This window comes from Acanthochromis polyacanthus, chromosome 13 (genome assembly GCF_021347895.1).
Source record: "Acanthochromis polyacanthus isolate Apoly-LR-REF ecotype Palm Island chromosome 13, KAUST_Apoly_ChrSc, whole genome shotgun sequence".
In the NCBI taxonomy this organism is placed as follows: Eukaryota; Metazoa; Chordata; class Actinopteri; family Pomacentridae; genus Acanthochromis; species Acanthochromis polyacanthus.
In genome coordinates this window covers 19,866,982-19,879,349 of record NC_067125.1, presented here as the reverse complement: position 1 = coordinate 19,879,349, position 12,368 = coordinate 19,866,982, and the positions used below count along the sequence as shown (strand labels likewise).

The 12,368-nt window shown below is 37.8% G+C and overlaps 2 protein-coding genes across 3 annotated transcripts in view; both read left to right on the top strand.

Moving 5' to 3' along the window:
* LOC110972401 (melatonin receptor type 1B-B-like) overlaps window positions 1-12,368 on the top strand; it is a 174,346-nt gene that overhangs the window by 142,814 nt on the left and 19,164 nt on the right. The window lies entirely within an intron of this gene.
* On the top strand, window positions 11,029-11,662 carry LOC127536873 (ADP-ribose glycohydrolase OARD1-like). Its single transcript, XM_051958252.1, has 4 exons — window positions 11,029-11,095; window positions 11,182-11,240; window positions 11,339-11,451; window positions 11,536-11,662. The coding sequence occupies exons 1-4, from the start codon at window positions 11,029-11,031 to the stop codon at window positions 11,660-11,662; spliced, it is 366 nt and encodes a 121-aa protein (XP_051814212.1).

The window sequence follows — 12,368 nt, the reverse complement described above, 5'->3', positions numbered from 1 at the left end:
GAGCATGGGGGTACGTGTGTGGGGGGTGGACTGGGGGGCTGGGGTTTCGCGGGCGGTGGCAGTGCGCCCGGCCCCCCCTGGTTGGTATGTCGGTGTCCTTGGTGGGACTGGTTGGATGGGGGGCGGGGGGGGTGGCTCACGCCCCCACCCATCCCTAAAGGGAATGAAATTATTTTTTTTAAAAAAAATAATAATAATAATTGTTATTATTAAAAAATATATATAAATAAATAAATAAATAATTGGAAAAAAATATTTAAAAATAATAATAATAATAATAAAATTAAATAAATAATTGTAGCCTTTCTCAGACAACAAACTTTCTCCCCAGGGAGGTGAAACTGGCAGAATGGGGAAACGTTGAGGGGGTGGGCTCTCACTCGCCTCCCTGCCCCACTTGTTCTTGTTAGGGGCCCGAGCGTGCCACCGCGGGCTGGTGCGCGGTGTCATTTGCTTGCCCCCTGGTTCCCTGATTTACCCCCTCGCCCACCACTCATTGCTCGGTCGTTGTTTTTTATTACAACATATATATTATTGTTATATATTATTATTAATAGTATATTTAAATAAATTATATACTATCAGTTTATCTCTTCACTAGACCTTATTGTATTATATTCACCGTTGATGTTATCACTATTACTATTATTATGGTTGATATCTTATTATTATTTTATTCTTCTTAGTGTTATATCATAGCATTATTTTTAAAATTATATTATAGGATGTGCATCGCCCCTCACTCCTCACTGCCTGTTCGTCAATTTTTATTCTTTATCTTTATTTGTTTTTTTAATTTTTTCTATTTTTTTAAAATTATTATTATTTTTTGTTTTAGCTTTTTCTTGTTCCCTTCTCCCTCCTCACATATCAAGTCCCCGCCAGTCTACATTATTACTCGTGGTCATTTAACTTACATCGAATCACTGAAACACAATTGCCACTTATCGACAAATGCAGGTTTTTTGTTTTTGTTTTGTTTTGTTTTGTTTGTTTGTTTGTTTTCTGTGCTGGATCTGTTTGTTTGAATTTGTCTACTTCTATCTTTTTTTTTTATTTTAAATATTTCCATTCATTGTATCTTCACTGTCTACATCACTGTTGTTGTTATTGTTTGTCACACGGTTTCATAATAAAAAATTACAAAAAAAAAAAAAAAAAAAAAATATATATATATATATATATATCAATTTTCATTATATATATATCGACTTTCATTATATATTTATCAAGTTTCATTATATATATATCGACTTTCATTATATATATATCAAGTTTCATTATATATATATCAAGTTTCATAATATATATATCGACTTTCATTATATATATATCAAGTTTCATTATATATATATCAAGTTTCATTATATATATATCGACTTTCATTATATATTTATCAAGTTTCATTATATATATATCGACTTTCATTATATATATATCAAGTTTCATTATATATATATCAAGTTTCATAATATATATATCGACTTTCATTATATATATAATTTCCTAAACGGCATGCCATAATATATATATATATATATATATATATATATACACTGTCAGGTGTGTAGTGATGGTTATACAAACACTGACTTCAGTACACCTTTTAAGATCAATTCTGATTTTTTTGTTAAAGAATTTTCTTCAACTACATAAAATGTGTGCATGTGCACTAATTTTCTTAATGTATTAATTTATTTTACAAAACTGTCTGGAGTGTTACTCAGAAACCTTTTGTGTTTCAGGGCTATTGTTCTGCACTCGACCATGAGAGACATCCCCATGCTTGACCAGCTGAGAAAAGGCCTGCAGCTCTATGACCTACTGAAGGTTTTGGAGGCACACCCAGACCTTTGTCTGCCACTATTTGTACCAGGGGAAGATGATAAGGTATATACTTTGGTCATCGTTGGGTCATCCCTGTTAAATTTTGTTTACTGCAAGAAATTCTGAGTTGTAAATCTGTATCTTTTGTGCTTTGTTTTTGTAGGTGGATGGAGCTTTCATCCTGGAGAAGTGCCAGCCTGATTTCAGTGAGAAGGGCTCTGTGAAATTCAGGAGAGAAGTGAACATCATGAACTTTCTACAGACTTCCTACAAAAAAACTGAAGATTGTGGTATGTTTAAGCCCATAAACAGTTACTGTTTTTTTTTTCCTGTTCACACTAACATTAATCTTTTATGTAAGAACAAGATGGCTGGACTGATGAGGAAAGTGAGGTTCCACAACATCTGACTGTTGGCAGAATCATGCAGTGGTTGACAGGACAAGCCCATAAGCCCCTTCTGCCAAGTGAGAAGAAGGACTTCATCATATGTGTGAAATTCAACCATGATTGTGAGGAAAATCATACAATTTGCTTTCCAACTGTAAGTGCATGTAGTCGCACAATAACATTTCCAGTTGCTCACCTGACAATGTTCAATGAATTCCAAAACCTAATGAAAACTGCTGTAACCCATGGGCAGTCCTTTGACAGAGTGTGACGTATTTAGCTGTTAGAACCAAATCACATCCATGGTCAAATTTTGATATCAAATGTTTTGTTTTTAGTTTTACTGTATTTAGTCTTTAATTGAATAAGTTGTAAACATAGCATTTAAAAATGCTTTTCAAAGCAACAGCTTTGTTCAGCAGCTGGTTCTGTTGTCAAGATAATTAATGTGTTATCTAATCTCTAATAAATTTTAAAACAGTGCTTTGGGGCCCTTTCAGTCATTTGCCATCACAGTGAAACCAGTAAACCATTAACATATATACTCTTTAAAGTTGTAAGTAAAAATTGTAATTGGAAGATGTCAACAGGTATCAGTGATACTTTGAGACCCTCTTCAGGTCATTTTTACCAAGATTTTTACAGTTTCACTTTTTTTTTTTTACTATCAATGAATTCACATTGGAATTTCATCTCTAATTTAAACTTGACCGTTTTTAAGGCCTATTTTTTGTAAGACTTAAAGGACCTGTAGACTGCCTCTGTTGACAATGTCAAATCCCTTATTACTGTAAATGTAGTCACCAGGTGTATTAGTTACACAAAACATTTAATCATACTCCAGGGGAACAACTGTGCAGACATTACACACTACAAAAGGCAAAGAGACGGCATGTGTGAAATAATCATGTCTGTCACATTCTGAAACAAATGCAGATGCATTTTTTGTTTGCCAACAATGTGGGATACAGCAATTTGTCACAGTTTTATAATATACTAGATTACTGTGACATGTTAGTCAGACTTTCAGTGCACTGAACCATGGATATATACAAGTCTCTCCCAAAAGATCCAGATTGTGCAAGAGGATTAATGATGGATTTCACAGCTTCCATAGCAGCTGGAGACAGAGGACACTCATTTTCTGGGACTTGAACTCCAAAGGGTTCTTCAGTGACACCACCAAACGTCTCCCAGTCCGTTCCAAACAACTCCAGGTTCTGTCATTAAGTTTACACACACAAAACACAACTTAATTTAAATGTAAAAAAAAAAAAGACTTCAATTAACAGCCATGTAGATGTCACAAACCTGCAAGTCCTCTTCACCTCCAGCAGCAGGGTTCTGCATGTGTCCCAGAACCCAAAGCTGGTTAGGTGTGAGTCCACCTTCAGACTTCAAAGGATGATTGTCCCACCCTTCAGTAAAGGTGTGAAGAGCATCTGCCAGCCGAGGGAGGAACACATGATGTACACAAAACATATGTACAGTGTCAGACAAGTCCAGGAGGCCATCTTCCTCAAGGCTGTGAAGCACGTCATAATAAAGATGGGTCACACTGGTCCAGACGTCTCGCCACAGACGCTCAATTCTAAAACGCAGACAAAATGTACCCATAATATACACCATTCACAAAAAGTTAGGGATATTTGACTTTATGGAAAATGTAAAAAGTTGATGCTACATAAGTACTGAAACATTGAACAGTTGGATGTGTGCATTCAAAAGTTTAGAGAAGGTCAAATTAAGTTAACCTGTAAAGGTTGAAGTCCATTTTAGGTGCATTCTGAATTTTCATCCGTAAGCCAAATATCCCGAACTTTTTGTGAATTGTGTAATATCAAATTAACAGGGGAACAGCAAACTTCTAATTGTAGACTTATTTTTCCTATCCTATATTATCAGATCACTACTTATTGCAAGACACTATAGTCGCTGTTATTTATATCTCCTCCCTTTTCTATTTCACACAAATAGCTGATATGGCTAATTAGGATGTCTTTACTGTTCCTGCAGTTTTGTTAGTTCATGCCTGATTTGGTATTCTTTCCATCTGAGATGTCTGAAAAAACTGTTTCAAGCCATTGATTTAAATTATGATAACCTTTGATTGTGTACACTTTTTCCAGCGATGAAGCTGCCTCTTCCAGTCCCTTTCACGCTGAACATGGTTTCAGCTATCGCCACATTTTCGACTCCTTCATCACCCCTGACCCTGCATAGTGTGGGGGGAAAGTTTCCATTAGAACACTCATGGTACAAGTGTGTGTGTGTGATAAACATTACAAAGCAGCACCAGTAACTACCTTGAAGGCCAACCATGGTTTTCCACTGCCTTCAGAAAAACTGAAGACCTGTGCTGGATCGGTTATTTGTTGCTGGCTCCAGGTACATGATCTGCAACACACACATACAATAACACCTCATGTCCAAAATAATACCATAAATAATAACCTACAAGTTATCTCAGTAAACACTGACACACCTTCCTGGAGAATCCATCTATTGCCCCAAATATGATAATGTTGTACCTGGAAAGAAAAATGTTCATCATAACTTTATCTATTTATTTTCAATTAAAGCTGCAGTTATATTCACTTTACAAAAAAATTAAGTTACCTTATGAGCTTGTGATTTTTTGTCAACATGCACTAAAGACAAAGGATGCTTTACACAGTATGTCCTTCTGACAATGCAGCCAAGCTGCATCATTCTTTCCAGAACTCCAGCGGCGTCAACTCTGTGCATCGACTCTTTGATACGATCCCACTGAACTCTGTGTCCATCTGCTTCCAGGCAACCTTTTACCATTCTGTATCCCGCATTTGGTAGTCTGTTTTTTACTGACAACACAGCATTGTCAAGCTCAGTGTCAGATACACACGTGGACAAAATTGTTGGTACCCCTCAGTTAAAGAAGGAAAAACCCACAATTCTCACTGAAATCACTTGAAACTCACAAAAGTAACAATAAATAAAAATTTATTGAAAATTAAATAATCAAAATCAGCCATCACTTTTGAATTGTTGATTAACATAATTATTTAAAAAAACAAACTAATGAAATAGGGCTGGACAAAAATGATGGTACCCATAACTTAATATTTTGTTGCACAACCTTTTGAGGCAATCACTGCAATTAAACGATTTCTGTATTTGTCAATGAGCGTTCTGCAGCTGTCAACAGGTATTTTGGCCCACTCCTCATGAGCAAACAGCTCCAGTTGTCTCAGGTTTGATGGGTGTCTTCTCCAAATGGCATGTTTCAGCTCCTTCCACATATGTTCAATGGGATTCAGATCTGGGCTCATAGAAGGCCACTTTAGAATAGTCCAACGCTTTTCTCTCAGCCATTCTTGGGTGTTTTTGGCTGTGTGTTTTGGATCGTTGTCCTGTTGGAAGACCCATGACCTGCGACTGAGACCAAGCTTTCTGACACTAGGCAGCACATTTCTCTCCAGAATGCCTTGATAGTCTTCAGATTTCATCGTACCTTGCACACTTTCAAGACACCCTGTGCCAGATGCAGCAAAGCAGCCCCAAAACATTACTGAGCCTCCTCCATGTTTCACCGTAGGGACAGTGTTCTTTTCTTCGTATGCTTGGTTTTTGAGTCTATGAACATAGAGTTGATGTGCCTTACCAAAAAGCTCCAGTTTGGTCTCATCTGTCCAAAGGACATTCTCCCAGAAGCTTTGTGGCTTGTCAACATGCATTTTTGCAAATTCCAGTCTCGCTTTTTTATGAGTTTTTTTCAGCAGTGGTGTCCTCCTTGGTCGTCTCCCATGAAGTCCACTTTGGCTCAAACAATGACGAATGGTGCGATCTGACACTGATGTACCTTGGCCTTGGAGTTCACCTTTAATTTCTTTGGAGGTTGCTCTGGGCTCTTTGGATACAATTCGAACGATCCGTCTCTTCAATTTGTCATCAATTTTCCTCTTGCGGCCACGTCCAGGGAGGTTGGCTACTGTCCCGTGGGTCTTGAACTTCTGAATAATATGAGCCACTGTTGTCACAGGAACTTCAAGCTGTTTAGAGATGGTCTTATAGCCTTTACCTTTAAGATGTTTGTCTATAATTTTTTTTCGGATGTCCTGGGACAATTCTCTCCTTCGCTTTCTGTTGTCCATGTTCAGTGTGGTACACACCTTTTCACCAAACAGCAGGGTGACTACTTGTCTCCCTTTAAATAGGCAGACTGACTGATTATGAGTTTGGAAACACCTGTGATGTCAATTAAATGACACACCTGAGTTAATCATGTCACTCTGGTCAAATAGTTTTCAATCTTTTATAGAGGTACCATCATTTTTGTCCAGGCCTGTTTCATTAGTTTGTTTTTTTAAATAATTATGTTAATCAACAATTCAAAAGTAATGGCTGTTTTTGATTATTTAATTTTCAATAAATTTTTATTTATTGTTACTTTTGTGAGTTTCAAGTGATTTCAGTGAGAATTGTGGGTTTTTCCTTCTTTAACTGAGGGGTACCAACAATTTTGTCCACGTGTGTAAGCTGCTGTAAGAAGGTCTTGTTGACAACCCAAGTTCACGCATGCGTCTGAAGATCGTAGATTCACTGACTCCCAGCAGGTGTGCGATACACGACACCGGAAGGGGCATGTCAATCAGATGGGTGAGCAGGTCTTCAGAAACATGCAATCTGGGCCGCCCCCCTCCACTGTTCACTTTTGTAGTAAGTGCAAGGGGTGTCTCTGGAGAAAGGGCTGTGGTAAGTTTTCTTTGAAGACTCAGAAGACACTCCACAACATCTGTAGGTATGTGAAGGACAGTTGATGCAGATGTCCAAATAAACACCTCCTGATTTACAACATACTGAAGATAGTCCAGATCCAAATGTGGTTGACCAGCAATCTCACTGATCCTTGATGCAAGACGTCTCATTAATTGTGTCAGTAGTGATTCCCGTAAATGGAAAATCAATCAGAAGATTCCTAAAACAAATGTGCATAGAAATTAACTTCTAACCTGGTATTCATAGAATCACATGTTCAGAATTTGATAAATGTTTGTTTTCCTCATAAACTGATATCTGCTCACATTGAAAGTTAGAAGCAGCCCAGGAGATAACTAGATTTATGCATTTTCTCAGAATATGCTCATGTAACTGCTGTAAATTTACATTTCACCGTGTAACCTTCCTTATAATTCAAAGAAAGGTTAATATTCCATTTGTGCCAACTGCATTAAAGATGCCATCCGTGCTTTAAAAAACATTGCGCGTCTACATTATTTGCATTATTAGCTTCATGGTGCGTTCATGTGCACATCCGTACGGTTTTGTTCATATGGTTATTAGTTGAAATACAGTCAGGTGTCAATATTTTTTGTTTTTTGACAACAAACTATTGTTCAACATGTTCCCAGGTACCTCTTTGATAACTTTCAAGTGATTTTACTGTAGCATTTTCAAATAATCAGGTTAATATCATCCCCAATACACGCATTAATATGAAGGCTGATTTTTAAAAAAATAAAAACAGTAAAATCACTTGAAAGTTATCACAGATGTACCTGGGAACATGTTGAACAAGAGTGTGTTGTCAAAAAACAAAAAAAGTAATGACAGCTGTCTGTATTTCAACTAATAAACATAAGAACAAAACCGTACGGATCATGAAGCTACCGTAGAAAGTAATTGCCTCTAAAGTATAGGCCAACACAACTTTGTCTTAAATATGGGTAAATATATTGAGGCATATTATGTTTAACAGTTTTCTACATATTAATACATTTGCTGCTCCTTCATTCTTAGAAGGGTAAATGGAGAAAACACTAAGTTATACATTCAGGGGTGGTTTACATATAAAGTTTCTAAAGCTTATGTTTTCTTCCTTTAAAAGCCTACAGAGAACCGTCAAATGCAATCGATCCAACATAAAATCTCATTTTAGAAAATGTAACTGTTATCAACTGTGGGCTATAGGACAAAAAAATAACAGGCTACTCTTTCACAAACATCTGCAAAGGGCTATTGTGACAATTACTGTTATTAGGCAAATTACAAAATACAATGAATGAACATTACACGGCTCCAACTCTAACAGAGGGAATAAATACTGCATTTGTACGTCTGCTTTAAATACTACTACAATCACTAAGGTGAATCTATTCCTAGTACACTCTTAGTGTAATTTCACCGTGCATTCTTCTGTTCTCTGATTAGTCCCACATCTTCAGCATCATGTAGGACAGAAAAGAAGAATGAAAACAAACAAGCAAGATGTTTTTAACTTTAAAGCTTTGTTTCAGAAATTTGATGTGACTGTCTTACACTTTACAATAGCATACAGCCTGACAGATGACAAAGATGTCTTAAAACATTCTAAATACATCTTTGGCACAAATAGCAATTCTTCCAAGTAAAATGGCTTAACACTGGTTCTACCACGATGGTTGTTTTTCAGCAGAAAAAATGTCTTGATTAAAATTAAATTCAGGACTTTTCCCGCAAAGCAAGCCGTATTCTCTACATGCTAAGTTTAATGGTTCAGTGACACAGAGGTAAATTAAACATACGGATATTTGTAAAAAAAAAAAATAAATAAAATAAAATAACAAAACACTCCATCTGATGTAAAGTTCAATCTTCATTAATACATTTAAAAATTGACATGTTTTGAAATCAAAAATGCAAAAGATTTTTCCTTTAAGGATTGCTTTAAACATGAAGCTGCGTGTATTGTACAACATTCAGTGTCCGACAAACTGGTAATGCACATAAAGATGAGCAGTACAAAAAGTATCAAATATCTCCCAGTGTTCTTTCAGAAAATGCCACGACTGATCATTTTACATAATCACACAGCCCACTAAGAAGTCGAGCGCACCCGGTGCTACACTGCACACTCAGCGAGGCTTGCGTACTAAAAGAGGGAAGTCAGGATGGTGAGAGCTAACAGAGGACAGGCAGGGGGCTACCCTGGTGGAACCTTGAGATATGTTCCCAAACCTACATGTATTGTTTTTTTGCCTTTTAAACATCTGAACAGCAAGTTTGAACCACCATCCCTCATCTTTTTTGTTCTAGATGAAGACAGAACATGGGATTTGGAAAGACGCTTGAGCATTCATCCCATGTACAACTTGCCTTTATAATCTGGACTTGTGCACTCGTGACATTATGTCTGAGTAAACACCACGGTGCCCTTTAACAATTTCACTTGAATAAAAAGAAATTCTAATTTCTGGAGAGCTACTAACTTCTGGTGAGAAAAGGCAAAAAAAGATGGGCTAGCCACCACTGAACAGAATCTGTGCTAAGTGCACAGCAGGGACTTTGGGAGTACTGGGCAGAGCAGGATTCAGCAGGTCAGTTTAGACATGGGGAGGGCTACAACTCATCAGAGTCACACTACACAACACACACCGAATACTGAAGGTGACAGCACAGGAGATGGCATCGGGAGGAACTTGTGAGGAGAGGACTCATAAGATAATCAATCGTAACATAAAATGCACTTTCAAACAAGAACTGAAAAGAAAAGTTCAACAATGCATGCCAAATTGTCACAGAGATTCAAATTAACTCTCGAAGGATTAGATGCTGACCAAAAACAGGCAATAGAGGGTTTTTTTTGCTTTACCTCCTGTGTTTAGGCCTGTGTAGATTGCGTGTTTACCAACATAACATCTACACGTTTGCCTACTGCGTCTCACCATCAAATACATTGAAACAACAGAGGAGGAAAATGTCAAGTTTGACTTGAGAGTCCAACCTGCAATCGGGCAACAACACATTCATGTAGTTACCATTCTTGAAACACACCTTAAACTGTGCTAAGCAAAAAGAAGGAACAAATGTTTAAAAGCACTCAGTAAAAATGTATGAAACAGACAGGTAGAGAGGCATTCGGTGAAACTGAAACCATGTTGCTGGTTCCAGATAGGGGATGGTTTGGAGTCTGTTTTTTTTATTTTTTTTAATAAGTTTTTCAACACCTTCTACCCAGCTGTTAAATGTCTCGGGCCAATTTTTCCAGCGTACCAAAACCTCACGGCACATGTCCTGCCACCATACAGAGCCTCTCGGGGTATTGTAGTGTATTATTTTTGGACATGATGCGCTATAAGTAAAAGATGATATTATTATTATGGTAAATGCTATTAGACTCTTCAGTCTAATAACAGTAAAACCAGATGTGAAACATACGTATAAAATACATAATGGTATAATATGTATGAAATCTATCACAAAATAAAGAGGGTAAGATGTGGAGCAAAAAGTTTGAACATGTGTGGACATGTTCTCTGTAAAAGATGGCCTGATGATCACTTAATGCACATGTCTTCTGTAAAGTGTTCCAGGGGTGAACTATGATAACCTGATGTTATGATCTGACAACAGATTGAGAAAAGTTTAACCGTGTCAAAACTGCCACTCCTATCATACGCCCTATAGGCATGGAAAAATGACCGACGCTCACAGCATAAAAAATGGTGCACAGCTCAGTATCTTCAATTCTTCTTCTTGTGTTATCACTGCTAAGAATTACTCCTGGATTTATTGTTTTTTGGTTGACAAATAAATCCTGCTGCCCTTCGAATGCTGACTTCTCTTGGTGATTTTTTGAAGACTTCATTTACACTTCAGTATCCGGGGTTGAGGAGCTTGGTACTGTCAGAGGAAAGCCTGTGAACCACTTGTAAGCTGGAATATTTTAGTTGCATTTATGGCTGACAGACGTAGTCCTCAAGTGAAGCCAGAGCTGCTAAAACAAGTCACCGGCAATCTCTTCGACTGTCCCAACGATGAGGTGCTGGCGCACTGTATTAGTGCGGACTGTCGCATGGGAGCGGGCATAGCGGTGCTGTTTAAACAGAAATTTAAAGGTGTTTCCGAGCTACTGAAACAGAGTGAGTAAGAAGGGTAAGCAGAATTCACCTCCCCTGCCCCTCCAAGAGTTTGGGTTGTTGAAGCTCTCCATGTGTGTCTCATACAGGGAAGGCGCCCGGTCAATGTGCTGTGCTACTGAGAGAAGGCCGTTTCATCTACTATCTAGTATGCGCCAACTGCACCCACCTTAATCCGTCATGCTTGTTATGTGGCTATGTTGAATTGTGCGAGCAAAACCTCTATATACATGTCTCTTGTTCCAGGTTACAAAACAAAGAGCCTTTCATAAACCCACATATACCAGTCTACTACACAGCCTTGAGGATATGAGGTCACATTGTATACGGAATGGAGTACACAAGCTGTCGATGCCTCGGTATGTGAACGATGTAGTATCCCCGGTATGACAGTATCAACAGTGATAATGGCTGATTGTCTGTCCTCTCTTGCTGCCCTCTCAAGCCGGCTGCGGCTTGGATCAACTGGAGTGGATTGAGGTAGCCAAGATATTGGAACGGGTCTTTATGGGCACTGGCATTACCATCACAATATACAGCCTTCCTTGGATAGCAGCATCCGCGAACTAGCTACCAATGGATTGTCCAAATGTTGCTTGCCTATGCTTGGAAACAAATATTGGCTACGTATCTACAATAAAGAGATGTACTGTATGAACTGTCTTTATTGTGTTCTGGGTCAACCCCTGTTAGCCATTCCCCACGGAACCCGCTCGGTGAGTCTGCTTGTTTTGACAGTGATATTCTTTATTTGCCCCACATTAGTGATATGTGTATGATACATAAAATATATTATTGGAGGCAGAGCCGGCATATGTTCTCACACCTTTCATTTGTTCATGTGTGAGGGTGGATTGTAAAGCTTTTTCATGATGCGTCTGCCAGACACATTGCTTGCGGGTTTCTCTCAAGTTTTTGGAAATGAACCAGGAAATGCACACATTTAAAATAAAGATTCATTATTTCTCATTCTTTTTATTGACAAACAATAAAAAACAAATTATCAGGATACATCAACACAGCAGAAAATATTTAAGGATACATCAACAGAGTAGAAAATACTTCAAACTGATCAGGCTTGTATCATCTTTAAAGCTTGGTCTAACAGAGACACATCAAAAGCACGTTCCATGTCACATTGTAATGCGTTCAGTTCCAACAAGATATTCAAGGGTAAGTTGTCTGCAAACGGTAACATATCACATCAATAAACAAAGCGTACAAAGAGAATAAATGAGAAGATTTCACTTGAAAAGAGTCCATAGTCCAATCTTGA